Raw genomic sequence first — 25003 nt, 5'->3', positions numbered from 1 at the left:
AATTTTCTTTGCGATTTTTTAGTATTTGATGATGTTATCAAAATCAACAAATACGGCACTTCGCTCTTTCATACTCAAATTTCATGTGATTTTAGTAAAGCAAGTACATAATTTTTTAAATCTCGATAATAACTTTCAATTCGATCAAAAAATCGATTATTTTGTACTTTATGACGTCATCAAAATCCAAAAAAATTATTTTTGCTCTATCAAACACAAATTCTAACTAACTTCAATAAACCAAGTATGTAATTCTAATCCAATGGGACAATTTTTTTAAAATTTAATCTGCCGATCAAAATTTGGCTATATTATCCAAAAAATTGTTTTTGCGATTAAATTCAAATCCAAAGATATTGGACACTACTTCTATCATTCTACCTAGAAATTGATTGACAAGCTTCAACTTCAAAAAGAATTTTTTGACAAAATACTTTAAAAAAAATTGTATTTATTTTGAAAATTCTTTATTTATTCTTCGAAATCAATTTTCGAAACACTGGTTGTAGTCACTTTCCGGAATTGCCTTTAGTTGCGTCTTCGCTGCGGCTTGAATCTCCTCTATCGTATCAAAACGGTGTCCCCGGAGTGGTCTTTTGAGCTTGCTGAACAGCCAGAAGTCGCACGGCGCCAGATCAAGTGAATACGGTGGTTGCGGAACGATATGGATTGAGTATTTGACGAAATGATCACGAATTATGAGTGCAGTATGGGATGGTGCATTATCGTGGTGTAAAAACCATGAATTGTCTTTCCACAATTCCGGCCTTTTTAGGCGGATAGTGTTACGCAAATGACGCATAACGTTCAAATAATATTGACTGTTTGGCCGGGCGGAAGGAATTCATAATGCACAACAAACGCGCGCAGTTTAAATTCAAATGTCACCTTATTTTTTGGACACAGTATGTATTTTGACATTTCGACTTATCAAATTCATTCTTCAAAAATTCTGGGTGATTTATGATAACATCTGTATATCAATTTTAACTAGAAAAATTTCTCCCTGTAGTAAGACAAGAATCGATTTAAACAGACAATGATAATACTTACATTAAAACAATAATTTTACATTTATTTTTAAACCAAATAAAATACAATAAATTAATTTTATAAAATAATGTTTTTAGAGAAAGTAAACACGATACGACATAAAATTCAACCCTCTTATACGAACTATAAATTGAAGTGTTAAGTGTATTTTGTGGTTTTTTGAATATAGTCGTAAGTTTCTATAATATATATTGAGTAGGAGTAAGAATTCACCACTAGAAGAAGATCCTTTTCAACAAACTATAGTTATTTGCGGTTTTTGAGATATGCTGCTGTTTAACTTTAGTAAATAATTTATTATGGTATTTTTTTTGCTTTTACCGACTAAAAAGGTTTTAGACCTTAAATTCAATGACGTTTGGATAAAAAGGAACCAAATTTATTTTTGTTATAAAACCAAAAAAAAAGATAAAAATTTACTCTAAAAGTGATTTTTTGGCACACTTTTATTAATTTCACTTAAAATTAACTCAAAATAAGTGAAAACAAACAATTGACTGAATTAATTGTTGAAATACCATGCATAGACAGTGTTGATTACTCTATCACATTACACATGCACACATGTCACACATACATAACTGATATTCCCATATTAATACATACTATAAAATTTCCATCTAATGTGTGCCCTCCTGAGTGAACAGTGTTGTTTACAAAAAAAATGTTTCAAACAAAAGTTGTTTATTTTTTTATAAGAAAAATTTTTCACACCTAAACTTTTGTTCTATCTCTAACGGTTTACAAGATGGGTCCTACGGACCCAGAACTCAATTAACCTATTTTGCTCAATTACGAACTCGACCTCACTTTTTATGTCCTGAGCACGCTGCTTGATATCTTTTTTCGTTTTTGATTTATCGTGTCCACAGACGGGCCTATACCAAAATTTTGTTCGTAGCATCAATATTTTTAAGAGTTACAAACTTGGGACTAAACTTAGTATACCTTGCATATTACATATATGCATGGTATAAAAAATAGTAGACAACTACTCAATAGAAATTGAAAAACTGTATCAAAAAAGGTCGTAAAGATAAAAAAAGGATATTTTCATAAAATGAATCAGATCCTTTTATTTAAAAAATTTTTTTATTTTAAACAAATTGAACTGGATAGTATATATAATGTTTAAATTTTCACTGTATGATAGATAGATATAAAGTTTTAATTTTCAATGTATGGCACTGTCTGTAAAAAATACAGTATAATTTATATACATTTTTTAAAATAGTAAAAAACTGATTTTTATACCTTGTATATATGAAGAGTATATCAGGGTATACTAATTTTAGTCCCAAATTTATAGCGTTTAGAAATATTGATGATACGACCAAAGTTTTGGTATGGTTGTTCATAAAATCGCCTAATCAGTCAATTTCTGTTTGTCTGTCCGTCTGTCTATAAACACAATAACTCAAAAACGAAAACAGGAGGTACAAAGTGAACTTGAGTTCATAAATGAGCAGCATAGGTCAATTGGGCAATGGGTTCGAAGGGCTCATCATGGAAACCGTTAGAGATATAGGAAAAAAGTTCAACGGTAAAAAATATTCCTTATAAATAAATAAACAACTTTTGTTTGAAACGTTTTTTAGTAAAACATCATTGTTTACCCGTGAGACTAAGCAAATTAGAACAAAATTTTAGAACCCGCAATTTAGAACAAAATTTTGGTGTCCATTTTCTCCAAAACTATAAAAATAGGGAGTTGAAATTTTGCAGGTAGCTTCAACTATAGTGGTCTTGTGGAAGATTCTCAAAAAACGAAAAAAAAAGTCTAGAAAATACTTTCGAAAATTTAGAAAAACCAAAACAAATGACGGCCGAAAAGCCGTCATAAGTTTTTTAAACTTTTATAATTTATTAAAATTGCAAACACTGTCTTTCAACACTTTCTAAACAAAAAAATTCAACGAATCAATTGTTTGTTTTCACTTGTTTTAAATATTTTGAATTAGTTTATATTTCGTATTGTTTGATTTCTGTAATGAAAATATCTCACCCAATATGTATGCAGTAACAAATATCAATAAATTAAATTAATCATTGGCAACGCATTTGAATTGTATAAATATGTCCACCTAATCTATTATACAACATACAAATACTGGTTTAAAATCAGTGTTATTTGCATGTTTATTATATTATATATTAGGAATTACAATTCATGGTAAGTAAATTGCGCAAATTTTTGCGTAAACTAGTTTTTTATAGTAGGAAAGACTTATTATTACGATTTGCTTGTGACAATGGCATTAAGATTATGTAACGAGAAAATTGCATCCGTTCATTTCATATGCTTGAAAGCAAGAATATAGAATATGAGCCAAATACAGTTTGAGTCATTCTTTTCAAATTTGTGGTCAAAGACGTTCCTTCGATAGGTATGTGTCAAGCATGTGGGTTCCTGGTCTTGACATCTAACACAATGGTGAATGGTACCAAAAAATTAACATCAAAGATAAAAAGTTTGGCGCAAATATAGTGGGTTTCAAAAAAAAAATCCATTCAGATCGGATAAAATTTGGCAGTGCTGTCAAAAATCGATTTTTTTGTACTTAATGACGTCATCAAAATCCAAAATATTTGATTTTACTCTATCACATCCAAATTATATCCAATTTTAATGAATCAAGGATGTAATCGTACTAAATTTGGGTCATACTTTTCAAATCTGTGATCAAATTCAACCAATCTTTACTACATTTTAAGAATATGGGGTTCTGGCCCCGAAATCTCGCACAAAGTTGGATAGTAACGACAAACTAACATCACAAATAAACAGTTTGACCCAAATAAAGTTGGTTTCAAAAAAATTACATTCAGGTCGGATAAAATTTGGCTGTGCTATCAACAAATCGATTTTTGTACATAATGACGTCATCCAAATCCAAAATATTTTATTTTACTCTATCACATCCAAACTATATCCAATTTTAATGATTCAAAGATGTAATCCTACAAAATTTTGGCCATACTGTTCAAATCTGTGATGAAGTTCAACCAATCCTTACTACGTTTCAAGAATATGGAGTTCTGGACTCGAAATCTCGCACAAAAAACTAACATCACAGATAAAAAGTTTGGTCCAAATATAGTGGATTCCAAAGAAAATTTCATTCAGATTGGATAAAATTTTTCTGTGTTATCAAAAAATCAATTTTTTGTATTTAATGACGTCATCAAAATCCAAAATATTTGATTTAACTCTATCACATCCAAATTATATTCAATCTTAACGAAAATGTAATCTTACTAAATTTTGGTCACACTTTTCAAATATGTGATCTAATTCAATCTAACTTTAAGTTTCCAGAATATGGGAATCTGGTCCCGACATCTCGCACAAAGGTGAATAGTAAAAAAAACTAACATCACAAATAAACAGTTTGGCCCAAATATAGTGGGTTTCAAAAAAAATTCCATTCAGATCGGATAAAATTTGGCTGTGCTATCAACAAATCGATTTTTGTACTTAATGACGTCATCAAAAATTCATTTTACTCTATCACATGCAAAATATATCCAATTTTAATGAATCAAGGATGTAATCCTACTAAATTGGGGTCATACTTTTCAAATATGTGATAAAATTCAACCAATCTTTACTACGTTTCAAGAATATGGGGATTTGGTCTCGAAATCTCGCACAAACGTGAATAGTAACGAAAAACTAACATCACAGATAAACATTTTTTCCCAAATATAGTGGGTTTCAAAAAAAAATTCCATTCAGATCGGATAAAATTTTGCTGTGCTATCAACAATTCGATTTTTCGTACTTAATGACGTCATTAAAATCCAAAATATTTTTTTTACTCTATCACATCTAAATTATATTCAATTTTAATGAATCAAGGATGTAATCTTACTAAATTTTGGCCATACTTTTCAAATCTGTGATCAAATTCAACCAATCTTTACTACGTTTCAAGAATATGGGGCTCTGGCATCGAAATCTTGCACAAAGGTGAAGAGTAACAAAAAACTAACATCACATATAAAAAGCTTGGCCCAAATACAGTGGGTTTCAAAAAAAATTCCATTCAGATCGGATAAAATTTTGCTTTGCTATCAACAATTCGATTTTTTGTACTTAATGACGTCATTAAAAACCAAAATATTTTATTTTACTCTATTACATCTAAAATATATTAAATTTTAATGAATCAATGGTAATCTTACTAAATTTGGGTCACACTTTTCAAATCTGTTGCCAGATTCAAGTTGTAAAACTGTTCGTTTCATAATTTAAGTAGCTGAATGTCTATTTTGTTTGGACTATTCATGTAAAATATCATTTATTTATTAATTTCATATTTGGTTTGTATATGACATCCATTTAAATAAGTTAAATTGGTTTCGGTATGTCAAATTTTATAAAATTATATTTATCAAAATATTCAATTTGAATAATTTTGTTAAATTTTATATGAAATTTACTGTTATGTATGACAAGTTGCATACGTTAATAATGATTTTAGTTAGCGATAAACGGATTTCTCAGTTCATTTCGTTTTGTTTTCAACTTCAACTAGTAAGTCTTGTGAAAGAATTTTGAAAAGCATAAAAAATATTCTAGGAAACTCTTCGAAAAATTTTCCCAATTTTCCAAACTAGAAAAAATGAAGTTCGGAAGGCCGCCATAAACGTGTTGGTTTTTAAATTTTTCTGATTTAAGTATTAAAAATAATGCAAGCACTGAAATTCAACATTGTTCCTACACGGGATTTCAACAATTAACTCAGTCAATTGTTTGTTTTCACTTGTTAATATACAATTGTGTATAATCCAATTGTCGCCCCTTATTCTACAATTTGGCGGACTGATCTCTTATGGTCTAAATGATCGATTTTTCTGGGGATGAATGATACGGTGTTAATAATATAATGTTAAAGACCTTGTGTCTATGATTTCATAACGCGATGAAATCATGATGTTAAGCTTCTGTTCCTAAATAGATGTTATATGCATTGATTAATTTGCATAGTAGAAAATAATTAATGTAAATTGATGATATATCGTGACACCATCACACGGCAGGACATCTTGTTAGAAACAGAAGTTAAACAAACTCTCTATATGTGGGCCATCTGTCTTAAAAAGCTTTGAGCTAACAAATATTTCATATTGATGAAACACACTATTTTATAATTAGTGATCGGACTTCTTTAAATCAACGATAGATGTGCTTACCAATGTTTTTGTCACAGAGCTTTCAAGTTTTATTTCAAATAAATTAACTAAGATATCAATTATCTACTTTACTTTTCTGATCTATAGAGATAATACAGATAAAGAACGCTAGCCTGTAATGCGATATGCATGCGAAAAGACTGCCAGTGAGTTCCCCTGTGTCCTTGCTATAATAATATATACATATATACTTATTATACACGATAGTTACTTATAAGTATATGTATTAGACATGGACACAGGGGTACTCACTGGAAGTCTTCTCTCTCACTACGCATATCGCATCCACTTACAGGGTAGCAGACCCCTGGTGTTCTCTATCTGTATTATCCAAACAGGCTATAAAACATAGAGGCTTAAAAGCATAGGAAACGCCATTAGTGATTTATTGACCGCTAAAAAAAAAGACCGAAAAAAGGGACTGTCTTCCCTCTTTGTCTCTCAGCCTGACAAAGCGCGAATATTAATATTTTGAATTATTGTATAAACACGTACATGCCTGTGTATTTCATAGAGGTAATATAAGACAGACAAAGACGGCTATACGCGTACGGCTATGGTATTATCTCCATGATTAAATCTTAAATCTCCATCTGCATTCTTTGATAAATAGGATATTGAATGACGTCACAGTAAGCTTCGAAATAGAAACCATGCCAAGAGAGATAAAAGAGACTTTTGTAGCTTACTCAAGTGTTATACTATACTATACTATACTACGTCACAAAAATGCAAGCCACACGAGTCCCTCTTTTCGAGTTCTCGGAGCTAAATGCTGAAGACCATACTTTCGGCCAGGTGATCAAGCAAAAAAAAATTTTTTAATTTTTCATTATTTTTTTTAAATTTGTATTTCTTAATGTAGATAATTTTGAAAAATCGAAAATGTAAAAACAGGTAAAAAATTGATAATATCAAAATTTGAAATGAATATTATAAGAAACATAAAGTTTAATAAAATTAAATCAATCGTACATTAATATTAATTACATATTATTACAAAAAACTGCTTACAATAACTTTAAAACGGAATAATTTATATAACTTATTTACAAAAATTGCTTGCAATAACTTTAAAACAAAATAATTTATATAAATTATTTGCAAAAATTTTTATGCAATCCAGCATGCAATTTTGCAGCTTTACGTGGTCCTAATCCAGGACATTGTGTTAATTGATACTCAGAGGCTTTGATAATACCTTTTAACGTGCCAAATTTATTGAGCAGCGTTAGTGCATCAGTTTTATTTACTGGCTTGATGGTTGTTAACGCCTGCACCAGCTGAAAGATGAAAAAATAACATTGTTTTTTATTTTTTAACATAGTAGTAATGAAAGTAGTATACCCTCTGGTGTGGATATTCGCCACTTTTCTCCATAATTCGATCGGCTGGTTTTTTCTCATATATTTTATACGTTTCCACAATTTTCCCAGCATCTTCTGGCGACCACGCCAACATTAACGTCAAATCAGCCAAAATACAAATACGAGTTAGTGTTTTTAACGCATGATGAGGATCTTTTAAATCAACCTTAAAAAACAACCTCAATTTATTAACGCTGAATTATTTATTTTGTAATTCGCTATTTTACCTGTACAAGTAAAACTCTCAATTCAAAATTTTTACCCAATAATTTTAAACGATTGTGAATGTAATCGGGATTTAAGTTATGATAACGTAATGATAAAAATAAAATACCAATTGTGCTCCCGATTTGATAGTCGGGGATAATTTCTTCGTATTCATAAGGAACATTACAAATTGATTTGAGGAGAGGATTTCCTCTTTGTTTCGGATTCACGAGAACGCAGTGTGCAGTGTTGTTTGGTTTAACTGTAAATTTAGAAAGGTTATAAAATGTAAACAGTTTCTCAACATCCAAATCGACCCAGAAAATCCTAAAACAATATACTTTTAGAACAAACAATACAAATTTCACTTGTGGACATTTAAAGTCGTTATGTTTTAAGGATTAATGAATCGATTCGGGTCTTTTAAATCGAGATGTTCTTAGTACACACCTTTGACTTTATTGGATTCTGACGATGTATTAGGAATATTTATGTCTATATTCGCTAATTCAGCGTCAAAGGAATCATCCATATTAAATTAATTAATCCAACAATTATCTAATAAATAAAACTCCGTCAAAATCAGACTTTTTGAAATACATTCCTTTATTTGAATTCTGTCAAAATACATTTGAAGTTAGTAGCAAACAGTATTTAGTAGCAAATTATTAACAATCAATTATATAATATATAGCAATTAATCAACGGACAAAATGATATTACAAAAAATCGTTATCAAGTACGTTACGACATAGAATATGGCCTTCTCAGGCACTCATTAATAAAAACTTACTTAATGTGTGTAATTTTACATTAAAATTGATCTGAAATTCTCAAAAATTCAACTGTTTTGGCCTTTGGGTCACTTTAATCTCAAAATAAACTTGCGATATATTACATTAAAATTGTCCAATGCCTATTTGTGGCTTAATTCGATGAAAGCAATTAGCCTATCAATAATAAGGAAATTTTAATTTTTTATTATTACTGTAAATGGAATTAAATTTATTTGAATCCAATAATAATTCACCAGTTCCCGTTCGATCCGGAAAAACTACCCCAACTTGTGAGTAACTTGGAGTATTAATTTGCGAATCTTTATAATACTTTGATGGTGCTGGATTGTATGGTATAAATCTTCCATTTACATAAAGATATTCTTGTTTCGGTCTATTGTTTGAATAATATTGATAATTTTGAAATTTTGTGGTTTGTTGACTATTTGAATAATATGATCCTTGTAAATTGGAATCATATCCCGAGTTTTGAAACTTTATAGATTGTGGTCCAGAATGAAATGATCCATACGCTGCCGAAGATGGTTTGTTTTGTATTCGTTTTTCAATTTGACCTTTGATACTTTTTCCATATTGAGATCGATTTGGTAATCCATTAAAAAATCTAAAAAATCCACCGTTATGATTGTTTAAATAATCTAACAATTGATCAGGATCTCGAGGGCATCGAGGATACGCTCGTGTACATTCATAATTATTTCCTTTCGCTGTATACCCCAATATAGCGGCTTTTCCAAAAGTTAGTAATGGCGATTCTGCGGCTCCCTGTCCAATATTGTCAATGTAGCTATAAAACAAAACTCATAAACTAATTAAGATTTTAAATTAATAAAATAATATTATAGTTAAGGCAACCTTATAGAGAATACAATTTTATTTTTATGCGTAACGGATATTCTTTGAACGCAGCCATTTTTCAACTATAAAGCCTTAAAACGTATTTTTGACGTACTAAATGTTAACGCATAATTTCGGTGTTAAAAAATTTCCTGGTCCAAAAATCAAAGTCATACCTTTTTCAACATAATGGATGTCAATTTATTTCTTGACACTAAAAAAAAGATCTTTTTTTTTACTATTCAATATTTTTAAACTATTGTTAGCTATCTAAAACGAGAGGATTCGGTTACAATGAATGTGAAACTGGCTATTAATAATTTGTATTTAAAATTACCTCAAGAGTGATGACATATCAATATTTGGTATGAACGACGATTGTTGATAATTTGGACGTGTTCTTTCCACCATAAATTCACATAATAATTTTGGTATACATCGTAAAGAATCATGCAAAGCAATTGATTCTAACGCTCCCATAAAATTAATTCCCTGGAATAATGATTATAATTAGTATTACATTTTAACAAAATAATTAGAGCTAATAAAGTTTACATTCGACGGTGCAGACTGAAGACCATAATTGCCATTTGATCCAATTTCATTATTTATGTATTCATTTTGCGGGGAGTACAAACCATATTGTCCAGAATTTTGTCCAGGTTTGTTGTAGAGCCCATATTGTCGAGCTTCTTGCGTTATTGTTGGTTTTTTAGTAAATTCATGGATACTACTTTCAATATTTCTAGAAAATTATTATTTTTTTAAAATTATGTTAACTTTAAATTTCATATTAATACGTACCTTAATAAATATTCATATAAATTATTTTCGGTTAAAGAATTCGGAATAAATATTAAAACAAATAAAAAAATTGATCTCATTTTGAACTCTTTATTAATACTAAAATGAATAAAAATAATCTTAGCTAAAATATTGCAAAAAAGAAAGTTTTAGACGAAAGTTTCGTAGGCGTAGAAATCATTTTAAATTTTTATGTCATTCCTAATGTAGTACTCATATTGAATTAGAAATCGATTAAAAAAAGTTGTAATTGCGTCATGGCAAATAAAATTGGAAAATTATTCAACTTTCATTTTAAATCATATTTAAATTTTCCATCCATTGTTGGCCATTGATTATTGAATGTAGGCGTACCAATCCCAAAGTTTCTAATTCTAAGGGACTTGAGTATAACTTCACCACAAATGAACTGTCTACTTTCTGTCAAAGTTTAAGCCAACTTGGACAAAATTAATTTTTATAAATTTTTTACATAAAAATTTATGACCACCATGGCTATTGTACGGCCAGATGTTGTTCATTTACCTGGTGCAATCCCCGTACAATTTGCTTGTACATGCGGTCAGCTAAAACCAATAACACGAATTTATTTTTGTCGACATTGCTTGAAATTACGATGTGGGTTTTGTGTTTGTCACGAAGTAAGTTCGAAACTTAAGTCATCTGTTTTAAATTTAAGAAGTTGATGTTAACTTTTTCGTTTTAGATCGATTCAATTTACTGTCCAAATTGTTCGGAAAATATGCCTTCACAAGAGGCACGTTTCAAAAAGAACAAGTGCTCAAATTGTTTTGAATGTCCGGTTTGTAATCATACTTTGTCTACTCGAGCAACTCCAGCTCCTCAACGTAATCCTGATGATAAAACTTCTCCGAGGAAGGTTTATTATCTAGCTTGTTTATCGTGTAGATGGACTTCTAGAGATGTTGGTATTCCGGATCAATTAGTTCGTAAGTTTCATTTTTAATTATACTGCTTTAAAACAAATATGTATCTTCGCTGTTTTTAACATTTTATATATTTTTATAGCGTCTGGAAATTGGCCAGAACGTGAAAATGTCCACGCAACACGTTTAACTTTAATTCAAGAACGTTATCGTAATCTTGTACTATGGGAGAAACATGAAAAACAAGATAAACAACGAAAGAAGTACAGTCCACGTGGAAAATACACCAATTTAACGGATAAAATTGGAATAACTACTGCAATTGCAAGGAAACGTGCTGGTTTACCAGAATTACCTTCTGTTAAACCAACTATCAAACAATTAGAACCAGCAATTGCAAAAGAAGAAGTTGAACCATTATCATCAGATATATTCACGAAAGTATTAAACTTAAATGATATTACAACATTACCACAACGGTTACTACAACCCGAACAACAGCCGGCTACTGTTGATAAATTGTTTCCGAATCATAAATCAACATTGGTGAAACGCTCACAACGGTGTCGTAATTGTGAGCATAATGTTAGCAAACCAGAATATAATCCAAATTCGATTAAATTCAAAATTCATTTACTCGCTTGGTAAGTTAACAACTACGCATTTGTATAAGCGAACCCTCTTCTTACTCATTTCTAAATTTTATCTTAGTCTTTTTTACTTGGAGCTAAGAGAAAATACTATTTCGAAAATCTCCCTCCTTTAGCTTAAATGTAATTTAAAATTATATAAACCATTTTGGTAAGTAGATATAAAATTCGATTTCCATAAATTTGACACTCGAGGCATGCTTAAAATGCCATTTTTTAATTATCAAACAGTCGAGCTTTATCAATCCTTCAAATTGTAGGCAAAGGCAATTACAGAAATATCACCTCATTATGGGCTCAGGATTCATATTAGGTTTTAATACTCACATTTTGGTTGGCTTTGAATAGCAGCCAGAAAAGGCGACCGACACTTGCATATAGTCCTATTTGCCACATTAATAAAATAATTTAATTTTTACAGCTATCACGTACCCGATGTACGTTTATTTACCGTTGAACCTCTTCGTGCTGGTCGGCAATGCGAAATGATTTTGAAATTTTGTAATCCAACGCAACATCAAACGACAATTACATTTTTACCGTTACCAACACCGGAAGAGGAGCGCATGGAAATTGAAAAGCAAATTGAAGAAGCTTTGGAAGTTGTTGAGAAGCGAGATGCCGTAATATTTTTTTTTATTCTACTATGTTCAGAAATGTCCGTGAAAAATGAAACACTTTTTTTTTCTTTTAAGAGGCAGATGAATTAATATTGGGGCGCATTTATTTTTTGAGAGCCCATATCTAATACTTTTTGGGTTAAAATAGTTGATTGCTTAAAAAGTGTTACTACTAAGTAACAGGTGGTCCAAATGTGTAGATAACTTGAAGTGAAGGACTAAAAGTCCATTTTTAAGGCGATCTGAACTAATAATATAAGAGAAATGCAGTCAGATCTTGATATTGTAAACGATAGGTGACTCACAATGTTTATGGACCTTCGGTGCTCAAAAATTTAAGAAAATTTACGCCATAAAATTTTGTTCGTGGTATCTTTACAAAAAAATAACATTTAAAATAATTTCATTTTTAATGGACTTTTCTGTATTTATTCCAATTCCAATTTCTTTTCTAATAGTTATGATTAAAATTACAGCCAAGATCATTAGGCCGAGAAAGTATATTAACATCATTTACGAAACAAGTTTCTTTACCCGAAGATCCAAGACCTGTTGGTATAAAAGTTAATTGCAATATTAATTTACCATCAACTTCTGTTATTTTACCACCGAAAGATGAGGCAGCTGAATATGATGATGGAGGTGATGTACAAAATTATCAAGATGATCCCAAGTATGTTTTAAAAAAGCCCGATTCTCGGACCTAAACTGTTTTTCACTTTTTAGTTTCGTATTTAAAATGTTTTCTTAATATTTTTTTCAGTGTGGTATTATGGCGTAAATTTAATAAAGTTACAGTAAAAATGCAGATTACACCACATGAAGATTTAGAAATTGGTACAGAAGTAATTGTCGGATTCACAATGCAACATACTTACATGAATACAATTACAACTGAAAATAAAGAACCAAAGAAGATTAATCATTGTGCTAAAATTTATATAAAAGCTGGTCATTTAGTTGGTTCGGAATAATTAATTTGTATTCAATTATTATAAAATCGTTATAAAGTAAGAACGATTTATAAACGGCTTTAATTTATCCATATTTTCGAAGAGAAAAACATTCCGATTTAACCTTACTATAATAAGCCTTATCAAAATGAAGTAAGAATATGGTTTTATCTTTATAACGGTTTCATATTTATTTATTCGAAAAATATTAAAATGTATTTAAAGAAATTCTAATTTTATATCTATATAAGTAAAAGTTGAATGCTTTTTATATTAATATTTATAGCTTAATTAATTACTGAATAAATGCTTTTGTTTTCTTAATTACAATTTTATGTTATTCACTTGTCATATCGTTGGGTCCGAAAAAAAAAAACAAAATGATACCCCAAAAAGCTTTCTTTCATGGAATAGGACTTTAGAAATATAGACTGTAATCTTATACAAAAATAACGATCTTAAAAACTTGAACTGGAATAAATGCAAGTACAAAAATCTCAATAGTCTTTCATTCTTATTTAATTTTAAAATACCTACAAAACTGGAAATAATAAACAGATGTTGCAAGATTGTACTTTCCTATTTTTTTCATCTTTGAAACAGAAGTTGTCAATATTAAAATAGTGGTGAAAAGATTTTGAGAAATTTCTTTTGAAGAATTCTGTATTCTTTGTACGTGGTCAATTTTTAATGTACGAAAATTATTTTAAGTGATATGTTCTTTTTTTGTTTTCGGAAACTTTTTGATCATAAGCTTCTCTTTAACGAATATCCATTTTTTATTCACATAGGAAGATACTTGAATTAAAGAGGATGTATCTTATCCGTCTACTTTAAAATTACAATTTTCAAGTTGTCGGACAACGGATATTCCCAGATAATTCAATAATAAATGCAAAACTCGTTTCGCCCTTCATTAAATTAAGTGTCTAACGGAAGATAATTGAACTGACACTAAACGGAATACAATGGGATGCCTGTTGCTCGAAAACGAAAATTGTAACTGTCGGACATGAGTTTTTCATTTATCTTTCTATTAGCCTGTGATTAAAAAGTTACCGAGCCATGTGGAAAGAGAATATGCCACTTAAAATAATTTCCAGATAGAAAGTTAAGCGTCTCCTCGCCAAAACGAGGCAACTCACAAAGTTTGAAAGATGTGATAATTCCAGAAAAAATTACGTGGTGTATGTATTGCATGGTGTTTAGCTAATTTGGAAAGTAAAATTGAAGGGCATGTCAAGGATTTTCAGCACTAAAATTATTGTTCACTAAGGACATTTTTTAATTGGAAAGAATAATTTACTAATTCATTTTAAATTTACCCTTATAAAGAAAAACATACATTTGTACTCTGTAAACATTATATGTTTACACAGTACAAAGACTGATTACACAGTTGATAATTTACAGTAAAAGATATGTGACCGGATAAAATATTTTTTTTCCTAGGCTTCAAAATGCTATTACATTAGAAACACGAAAAATCCAATATACCCGTTTTTAAAAAGAATACACATGTTCAAGGATGCAAAAAAACAAAGACATACATTTCCAGGATTACAAACAGCCCCTACTTGAACACCCTGTACTAGGGACTATAGTATAGACTACTTTTGTTAAACTGTACAAAGACTTAGCTGGTTGTATCTCAATGGCAACTTGAATCTATTGCCTGTCAATATTACTTCCCCGTCTTGGTTGATATCGTCCCTGACAAAACATTCATTTTTATCACCCCTGAAATGTAAAAGGCTTGGGAAAAATATAAACAAAAAACATAGAGAGCTCATCAAAGATGATTTATTATAATAAACATATAGAACTTAATAAAAAATATTTAAATAAACAACTGAAATGAGCCCCCATATTATGTAGTGTAGCATGTCCTTATAGACGACGACCACGGCGACCTCCCTTCCTTCTTGTGGAATCTGATGGAATTGGAGTTACATCTTCAATACGGCCAATTTTCATTGATGAACGAGCTAAAGCACGAAGTGCACTTTGTGCACCAGGTCCTGGTGTTTTTGTTTTATTACCACCCGTTGCTCTAAGTTTAATATGGAGGGCTGTAATACCTAATGATTTACATTTTTCTGCAACGTCCTGTAACAAAAGAAACAGTTGTGTTAACTTTTTAAAATGACTTTATTCGAATAAATTAAACCTAGAGTAAACTTTTTTTAAAATTTCATTTCATAAGTTTTATATTTTTAAAATAATTGCTCATCTTTTTGTCAATTTCAATGAAATTTGGAATAATTGTACCAAAGTGACTTTTTTCACAGAATCATTCTGTAATTTTAACGTCATTTCAAGGTTTTGAAAAATGAACAAATGTAAGAAACTCGTCTTAATCTTTAGTTCGAAATCTTTTTACACAGAATATTAAAGAAATTTAACACAACAACAGTCATAACCGCTGAATAATAATATATATAACTGAATTAACTGCGTAATAAAATATCCTGTATATGCTCGTGTCTATTGACTTGCATTTTTCGAAACAGGTTATAGTTCTAAAAAGGTTAAAATTCCAACTAGCTATATGTTTTTAGTTTCAGTGTAAGCGGGCGTGTGATATAATAATTTTATAAACAGCTGTGAAAAATAGTGTATTTATAAATTAAATTAAAATTCTACAATAAATAAAAATGAATTACTTCAAGAAAAGTCATTCACAGATTTTCCTAACTTAAACCTCTATGGCGCCAAAAATAATAATGTGAAAATCCTCATTTTCAGTTTCGTGCAAATTGAGTTTAATATCAAAAAGGCCGATTCCTAATATAATTTTTCAGCAAAATATTTACATTTACAAACAGCTCTTTCAAAATGTCACACCTTGGGTTCTATCATTAAAGATTTTTACACTTAACAATAAGTTAAATAATGAAGTAAGAGTTTGTCAAATTACTAATGAAAATGAATCAATCAATCGTTTCACTTCCAAATTGCTAACTAATCAGAGTGTATTACAAAAAAATTTAAAAAAAAATCACAATAACTTACTTGTGCAGCTAACATAGCAGCGTATGGTGAAGCTTCATCACGATCTGCTTTTACTTTCATACCACCAGTAACTCGAGAAATCGTTTCCCGACCGGATAAATCTGTGACATGAACGAAAGTATCATTGAAACTAGCGAAAATGTGTGCAACCCCAAATACAACTTCGCCTTCACGAACTTGAGGTCCCAAAGATACTTGCACTTCTTCTTTTTGTACTTTTCCTTTACGTGGAGCCATTGTGAATTCTGAAAATACAAAACACTAGGTTAGAAAAACATGTCGAGCATGTCAACAATCTTGTAACATCAAATTTACACTCAAATATTTGCAACTTTAATTCGAAAAATAGTATAAAGTAATAATTATTTTATCGAATTACCTCGATATTTCTATTCTTTGAATGAATTACGATTAAATAAAGTGAAATAATTTAAAATTACTTACACAATCCTGTGTGCAGGAAACCTAGAGAATCAGAAAGGAAACTAACTTGGTTGGTAAAGAAGATCCCATAGACAACAGAGACCTCTACTGAACTGTCACTCTATAAAAAGAACTATTATTATAAGTACAAAATGCCTGGCTCGTTCAATTCAACGAGAATTCGAAAGAGCAATCTGGTAGGAATTTTATTATTTGTAATCAGATTTTACATTATCGATCTTGTTGCCATTTACTAACAAATTGAACACAAGCATTTAAAAAAAATAATTATTAGTTTCAATATAAATTACTCAGAAATTTAATGATACGATAGTTATTTTTTAATTTCTTACTAATAAAGAATTAAATTCTTTGGAGCTCAAGTAACCTAAATTTCAACAAAACCAAAATTTGTATGAACTTAAAACATAGATCGTGTTATCATAGATTTAGTATGGAAAAAGGTCACCATTTTAGTCAAAATATAGCAGGGAAATTATAAAGTGTAACTTGCCCTCTTTGATTTTAAAATTTTAATTGAGACAATTAAAAAACAAAATTTTGGCAACAAAGGAAATACTCAGTTCGAGCTACTTACTATGCACTCTGTGATTTTCATCGATTCATATTGTTAATATGGATAGACTATTCATCATTTAGTATGCAATTTTAAATCAACTGGTTCAATCAATAAATAATCAGGCAACACGCGAAGATCGCAAAAATAATTTACATACCTTCTTTTGGTTTGAAAATTGGATTGTTACTTTAGTTTTACTCTTAGTTAGATTCTCTTTGGTTATAGTAACAGCTGCTGCCGACTGAGTGGAATGTAACATGTATACCGTACCGAGGTATTTTGTATGAAGGGGTGTTTGACATAGATGACAGTAAAGCATTACAACTAGTATCTCTCAGCTGGGTATCCTAGCTATCGAGTGGTTAGTGAATAGCGATTTACTCGCCATATTTGTTGTTGTCGTTGATGGGGGAGGCTGAGCCATAATTGACGGGGTAGGGTAAGACAGTTCACAAAAAAGTTTTTGTTTCTGAAAGAAAATCTTGAGTGAAATTATCAATAATTTTATGTGTAAAATGATCAGTGCTATGTAAATGATATGTTCTCTACATGAATTATTGTATACCCTCGGGTAGATCATTTAGGACCGAGGGGGGTATTTTAGTACGGTTATTTGTCGTATTGTGCGATTCCTCTGTGTGGGTCAAGGGGATAGGGTGTTAAGAAGTTACTTAATCCTGTGTTACGAATTTTCTTTGTTGTGAAAGTGGCGGGCGCACGTAATCTTCCGGGGGGTACGGCGGGGCCAGAGGGTGGTGAAGATGCGGCTGCTATGGGGGTGTTGGATTGGGAAGAAGGTGATCGGTTCAGTTTTGCTGATTCCGATCGTTTCGAAGAGGATTCAATGTGTAGTTGGAGCTCAGAACCAGAAAGTTTATGCAATAATTGGAGAGGTTGGAAGAAACCATCTTTAGGAATTGGTTTCAACAATAAAAAAAATGTTGAAGGTAAGTGTCCTGGAAAATTATTTATATAAATAAATTTGTGTAATGTCTTTTCATTGAATGAAAGCTATCAGGGATTTTAGAAAGTTAACAGGAAAGAGAAAGTGTAGATTTTACTCTGTATACCACTTCACGCTAGTAGGAACATCATTTCTTACTTCAATTCTGTTTTCATTCCTATTTCATTGTTATAAAAAAAAACAAACACTTGTGTAATTTATCTGAAACATTTTTTATTTCAATTTTTTTTTTCGAAACAAAGAAAAACATGTCTCGGATAAATATTGTAATAGCCGATACATTAAAATAATTTTGTGCCTTTATGTTAGTGACATTGGTCCCATAATATGAGGTCGTTGGCCTCCATTTAGAAGTTTATTATACATTATTTTTGTTTTCATTTTATTTTTATTTAAAAATAACATTATATAAATACAACTTTTGTTGTTATTTAGCTACGAAGCGTGGATATGGTTTTTATTGTTTACCAAAAATCATGCTCGAGTTAATACAATTAAAAAAGAGTTAAAAGTTGAGTCAATATACACAATGGTTTTTTTCTTAACATTTTAATAATTTTTTTTGATCCTAATGAATATTTGTTGGAGTGATTTTTGAATTTAGGTTTTTCAGCAGTACTATTTCTGAATGTATTTTTCACTCATAATAGAAAAGAGGTGAATGATCTGAGAAATTTATTAAACTTTCGGAATTAAAAAGGCTCTAGATAAATTAGAATATTGTCAGGAAATTTTTTGTTCTTCCTTTCATTACTCCATTAACACTATAACAGAATTGCAACTCAATCATACCTACTTATAATCGACAAACGTGACTGATGAAAATTTGTAGACAAAGGATTTTTCTCAATTTGTTCTGAAAATGCTTATTTCGTTGAGGAATCATTATCTTAAAAGGCCTAGATCTTTGGATTTGCCTTAATGTTTTGAGATGCATTACTTTGTACGATAAGAAAGACTTTCTTGATATAATAAATTTCATGTCAAGGATTATTTTGGCAACTTATTTGAGCAAGGACAGAAATTTAAGAGACTGTTATCAAGGTAGCAACTAATATCTTCGCTCTCGAAAATTCTAGCAGGCATAGATTTCTCAAACTCTTGGTTGAAAATTGAAGAATATCCGACGGCGATATTTGAAGATAATTGAATAACAAATGCCAAAATAATATTGGGTGACACTCGATAAAACGGGATATCCGTTGTTCGGCATTTTAGAAATTGCAATTTACAACGTTTTGGACGGCGAACATCCTGCTCCTTTGAGTTTGGGACAAAGCCATTTTTTCAATTGTCATTAAATTTATATATAATAAATAAAAATCTCGTGTCTCGGTGTTTGTGGTCACACTCCTCCGAAACGGCTCGACCGATTTAACTGAAATTTCTTTTGAAAAGTGAGAGAAAGAGAAGTTAAAGCTAGTCCTTTGTTTATAAAGTTAAAATAACCCAGTGAACACAACATTCATTAACTCTTAGGCGGTACGAAGTTCACCGGGTCAGTTAGTCTTTTTATAAGAATATCGATCTGAATTGGTTGACATTTAAGCTTATCGTGCATTTACATTCGTCCTATAATTAAAATTTTTACGAGCTGTGAGAATTTTCGTTGAAGAAATATTCGTTAGACGTCGCGACCTTGTCTCGTAAATGCCTCTTAAATCTCACTTTTTGTACTGGTTAAAATGGATTGGCAGAATGTTCTCTAACTCCAACCATTTTGAGTTTAAAAATTTTTCTAAAAAATACGCTATTTTATGATACTAGAAAGCTCAAAATCTGATACAGTGATGAATTATGTTGAAATTTATTTTAGTTCTAATTCCATATTTTACCCATCATTTTAAATCTTATCGTGCTGGCTAATGAACGAAAAACACTCATCTAAAAATGTACCGCTTAGGAAAAAACAGACTTGAGAAATAGTATTAAGATTTAATTTTGTTCATTATGCAAATTGTATATCATATCTGTAATAAAATTGCCTATAAATATAGAGAATCACTTATATATAATTTCTCTAGTCTGTTTTTAGCCATGGATACCGCACTGCGGAATTCCGCACCGGTTGAGATAGCTTTATTTAAATATTAACACAAAAATTTTCGACATTAAAACATCTTTTACACTTCAAAATTATTCGGATGAAGAAATTTGTTTTTCTTATTTACTGTGAAATTTTGTTTCTTGCAGATTTTGCTTTTTAACTTATGACGGGAGTATAAGTTTTTAATTTATTGTTATTGGAATTAAATTTTAAGTTGCATAATTTTTTTTCGTTTTAAAAAATAATATCTACATATTTTTTGATATTTTTTCCAAGGACATTTTGATCTCAATAAAATTTATGATAGCATCGAGAAAATTTTAATAATATATGGTCTGCACTATTCCGTACTGATAAAGTTTATTTTTAATATAAGACCTCCATCAAAATATCAATCAAGAGTTTCTCCACACGAAGTAGAAAATGTAATCAGGATCCTTCTGACCGGTATCAAAAAGGCACTCTGTGCATATATTTTACCTTAATCTCCGTACTTTAATCTAAAAATATTTGTAACTATGGAGTATTACTATACTCTATGATGATAGAAGAATATTGTAAAAACTTATGTATTTATGCCAAAATACTGCTGGCTTTATGAAATTTGTAGACAAAAAATTTCTGATTTGCCCCCGGTCTAAACCAAAAATTCCTTCCCACCATTGAATTAAATGCTTGATGCACTCATAAATTTATTAAAATTATTCCCAAATTTGTAACGCTTAAAACTATTCATGATACGAACAAAATTTTGGTATAGGTGTTCATAAAATCACCTACTCATTTCTGGTTGCCTGTCTGTCTGTCTGTCGCGACGATAACTCAAAAAAGAAAAGAGATATCAAACTGACGTAAAAAGTGATGTCGAGTTTGTAAATGAGTAACATAGGTCAATTCTGTTACTGTTAAAGATAGAACAAAAGTTTAAATTAAAATAAAGTTACTTATAAAAAAATAAACGTCTTTGGTTTGAAACATTTTTTCGTAAAACCACTTTTGTATTCCCTAGGTTCAAATTAATTAGCGCAGCCGCCTCAACTAACCATTCTAACCTATTTTAAAATAAACTCTCGAAAACATTGTAAGGTTTCGTACCATTTCTAATTGCTATTTAAAATTTTCTATTCCCCTTCAACGAATTAAGAACTTTGTGTACTTTATAGCATAATATACACCGAGTATACGATATAATACAAAGATTGTACGAAGTGTTGACCTTTGCAAGGTTGACTGCAATTGATTAATTGTGAATGGACGAAAGATTTTTTTAATGTTTATATTTTTGTTATTATAAACTCTTGTATTTGTTTATTTTTTTTTTAAATGTTAAAATATTTTCATAAACAATAAATATTTTGAAATATAATGCTTAATCAGTATTATTCGGTACCTTATTGTTCTTTTTGACTCGATGTAGTACACTAATTAGTGTAAGTAGTAAAAGATAGTAATATAACAGTGTTATAACACTATATCTTTTTCTACTTACACTAACAAACAAAGGATATAAATTCTGTAAAATAATGAGTAATGTGTAACTGTTTACAATACTCCAAAAAAAATTAACAATTGGTTATTAGTGTAGTTTCTTTAAATTCTGAAACGAGCAGTTTCTCAACGTAAAATTCTAGGTTTTTAACTTTTTTTAAAGCATATTCGGGACCCGTAATCTTACAGCACCTGTCTTTCTCTGATTTTTATTATTTTGATGTTTATATCTTATTAAATATATCGAAAATAAAAATGAAATTATGGAAAGAAAATTATACAAATATTATAGTTCTAGTATTATTTGAACCACAAAACAACTTTTAGACATCTTTTAACATAGTTATTGAAATAAATATCACGATACTCGAAATAAAATTGTATAATCAGAAATTTTATTTAAAAAATATAATAAAACAACAGATTTACATTTTGGTAAATATCGATATTTCGATTGTTACGCAATCATCGTCAGTAGCTAAATTTATTCTTTTAACACATTACAAATATTTTTTACAAAGTTAAAAATAAAATTACCAACAAATACAGTAACATTTACAAAAAAAATTCAAAAAGTATCACAAATTTGATTTAGTTCACTTTTGAAATAATTCACAATAAACTATCTAGTGGGTTTGAAAAATTATATTGGTACATGTTTTACGTGTTTTTATTTTTTATTTTGTGAAAAATGTTTGTAATGCGTTATATGAATAAATTTAGTTACTGACGATGATTGCGTTTCAATCGAAATAACGATATTTCGATATTTAAGTCTGTTGTATATCAAGGTATACTAAGTTTAGAAGATTGTAAAGCTTAAAAATATTGATGCTACTAACAAAATTTTGGTTTAGGTGTTCATAAAATCACCTATAGAGTTCATTTCCGGTAGTCTTCAACTAGTAGTCTTGTGAAACATTCTCATAAAACAAAAATTATTTCCAAAATTTTCGAAAACTGTATAAATGGCGGCCGAACGGTCGCCATAATTGTGTTAGTTTTTTAAACTATTCTAATTCATAAAAAATAATGTAAACACTGATATTCAACCCGTTATATACATGGTATTTCAACAATTAACTCAGTCAATTGTTTACTTTCACTTGTTTTATGCTTTTAAATTAAATTTCTTAATATAATACTTTATTTCGAGTATCGTGGTATTTAATTGAACAATTTAACTCGAAGTCAAAAGAAATTCATCCTTATAACTCTAAACATATTTATAGAAAAACACCAATGAATTTAAAATTTTCTTAATAAATGTGAAAGCGAGTTTGTTACGCTTCCCTTTTTAATCCTTTTTAATTTTTTTTTGGCGTTTCTGTGCGCCATCTATGAACATCATTGTAAAGTATAAATTCAAGATTTCCGTAGAAGGGAGGAACGACATACAAATTATGGTCATCTATTCAACCAGGATTTTCTGATGTACTCTTGCAATGCATTATTTGGCATTGCAAGGGGGTTAAAGGCTATAAAGCGGTGGTCTATACTTTTTAACCCAGCGAAGTCAACGAGTATTCTGCTAGTATTCATATAAATTTTCACCGTACAGATTTTCCCAATTAATACGATCTCGTTTCGTAGAATCACTCTTCTAGTAATAACGTAACGTGTATAATCATCACATTTATCATTAATAAAAGCGAACATAACAGAATTTATGAGTAGTATACAAGTGAATTTCATCAGAATTTTAATAATTAAAATTGTATGATAGAAAATTCTTGGAAATTTATCAGAATTTTAATAATTAAATTTGGTATTCATTCATCATTCACGATTCATTTTGAAATGGTTTTAATTGAAAACTATAAAATACCAGGTGTCACAAAACTTACAGGGTACTCTCCTCAATAACACATCAGAAAAGTATTTAAAAAAAATGTTTCAAAATAAAACTATCGAGGTTCACGCGCTAGCAGTAACTCGCTTGCTTTCGAAACCTACTGAATGGATTTTGACGAAACTTTACAATAATGTACCTCATAGGTCAGAATAAAACATAGACTATAATTTGTAAGATACTAGCAGTTATCGGCTTGCTTTGCTGGACAATTCGAAAACTTCTGAATGGATTTTAATTAAACTTGACAATAATATAGATAATACATCAGAATAACACATAGTCTATAATTTTTAAAGATAGCTTTGCTGTACGATTGCGATTTTAAAATCAAAATAATTTGGTTTCATAGTAAAAAGTAACATAAATTTTGAGTGTGATGCATGGGGGGATAAGTGAGATCGTCAAGCGTAGCGGGTGCGGCAAAAGTACTACAATATATCATTTCCCATATTATTGTTCTTAGTGACAAATTTTAATACATGCAAATGAGACTATAGCAGTTAACCTATATTCATAACTAAACTGCTCTAGCTTATAGGTCTGGGATAATTAACATTTATATTGAAAGGGAAAATCAAATCAAAAGAATATATTTCTTTAATGATAAAATACTGAACTTAGAATAAAACTCACACATCACAACACAAGTTAACAAATTTCAATTAAATTAATACGTCATCATTTCTATTTATTAAAATGAATAAGCAATCAGAGTTAAAAATTTATAAAGATGTTTCTTAAAATTAAAACAAGTGAAAACAAACAATTGACTGAGTTAATTCTTGAAATACCATGCATAAATAGTGTTGATTACTCTATCACATTGCACATACATATACAATTTATATAATACATACTATACAATTTACACCTAATTACCGCCCTCACGGGTAAACAGTGATGTTTCAAACAAAAGTTGTTTATTTTTTGATAAGGAACATTTTTTACATTTAAACTTTTGTTCTATCTCTAACGGTTTACAAGATGGGTCCTACGGACCGATAGGTCAAGACCCAATTGACCTATGTTGCTCATTTACGAACTCGACCTCACTTTTTAAGAAAAAAAAATAGAAATGGACTAATTAGGTGATTTTATGAACACCTATACCAATATTTTGTTGGTAGCATCAATATTTTTAAGCGTTACAAACTTGGGACTAAATTTAGTATACCTTGCATATTACATATATGCATGGTATAATAATGGATCATGCTGTATCACAATTCAACGTAATTTTATCAAATACTTTTTCGA

General features: G+C 29.8%; 5 protein-coding genes across 6 annotated transcripts in view; 2 read left to right on the top strand and 3 right to left on the bottom strand.

The window, feature by feature from the left end:
- Positions 1–7349: 7349 nt before the first annotated feature.
- Positions 7350–8439, bottom strand: LOC123305644 (DNA excision repair protein ERCC-1). Its single transcript, XM_044887420.1, has 4 exons — positions 8277–8439; positions 7847–8088; positions 7600–7785; positions 7350–7535 (listed from the first exon to the last, which is right to left on the bottom strand). The coding sequence occupies exons 1-4, from the start codon at positions 8356–8358 to the stop codon at positions 7350–7352; spliced, it is 696 nt and encodes a 231-aa protein (XP_044743355.1). The 5' UTR covers positions 8359–8439.
- A 258-nt stretch (positions 8440–8697) lies between these two features.
- On the bottom strand, positions 8698–10523 carry LOC123293335. The gene is made up of 4 exons (XM_044874121.1): positions 10519–10523; positions 10016–10205; positions 9798–9952; positions 8698–9410 (listed from the first exon to the last, which is right to left on the bottom strand). The coding sequence occupies exons 1-4, from the start codon at positions 10521–10523 to the stop codon at positions 8780–8782; spliced, it is 981 nt and encodes a 326-aa protein (XP_044730056.1). The 3' UTR covers positions 8698–8779.
- Positions 10524–10663: 140 nt separating this feature from the next.
- Positions 10664–13532, top strand: LOC123304102 (dynactin subunit 4). The gene is made up of 6 exons (XM_044886333.1): positions 10664–10905; positions 10971–11214; positions 11294–11795; positions 12223–12424; positions 12898–13094; positions 13185–13532. Exons 1-6 carry the CDS (start codon positions 10747–10749, stop codon positions 13393–13395), a joined length of 1515 nt encoding a protein of 504 aa, XP_044742268.1. The 5' UTR covers positions 10664–10746; the 3' UTR covers positions 13396–13532.
- Positions 13533–15157: 1625 nt separating this feature from the next.
- On the bottom strand, positions 15158–16945 carry LOC123300867 (40S ribosomal protein S14a). Of its 2 annotated transcripts, none has more exons than XM_044883528.1 (3): positions 16834–16945; positions 16390–16634; positions 15158–15483 (listed from the first exon to the last, which is right to left on the bottom strand). In XM_044883528.1, exons 2-3 carry the CDS (start codon positions 16624–16626, stop codon positions 15265–15267), a joined length of 456 nt encoding a protein of 151 aa, XP_044739463.1. In that variant the 5' UTR covers positions 16627–16634; positions 16834–16945; the 3' UTR covers positions 15158–15264. The 2 variants fall into 2 exon arrangements, with proteins under 2 accessions (XP_044739463.1, XP_044739471.1); XM_044883536.1 differs by having other exon boundaries at positions 16769–16912.
- Positions 16946–17725: 780 nt separating this feature from the next.
- LOC123301472 (zinc finger SWIM domain-containing protein 8 homolog) overlaps positions 17726–25003 on the top strand; it is a 42499-nt gene continuing 35221 nt past the window's right edge. The window contains exon 1 of the mRNA XM_044884217.1: positions 17726–18339. Within this exon, the coding sequence (XP_044740152.1) occupies positions 18165–18339 (175 nt within the window). The 5' untranslated portion in view covers positions 17726–18164. The remainder of the gene's footprint in view (positions 18340–25003) is intronic.

The sequence above is a fragment of the Chrysoperla carnea genome, chromosome 1 (genome assembly GCF_905475395.1).
Source record: "Chrysoperla carnea chromosome 1, inChrCarn1.1, whole genome shotgun sequence".
Classification (NCBI taxonomy): Eukaryota; Metazoa; Arthropoda; class Insecta; order Neuroptera; family Chrysopidae; genus Chrysoperla; species Chrysoperla carnea.
The sequence above is the reverse complement of the archived record's forward strand: the minus strand, read 5'-3'. Positions and strand labels throughout refer to the sequence as shown.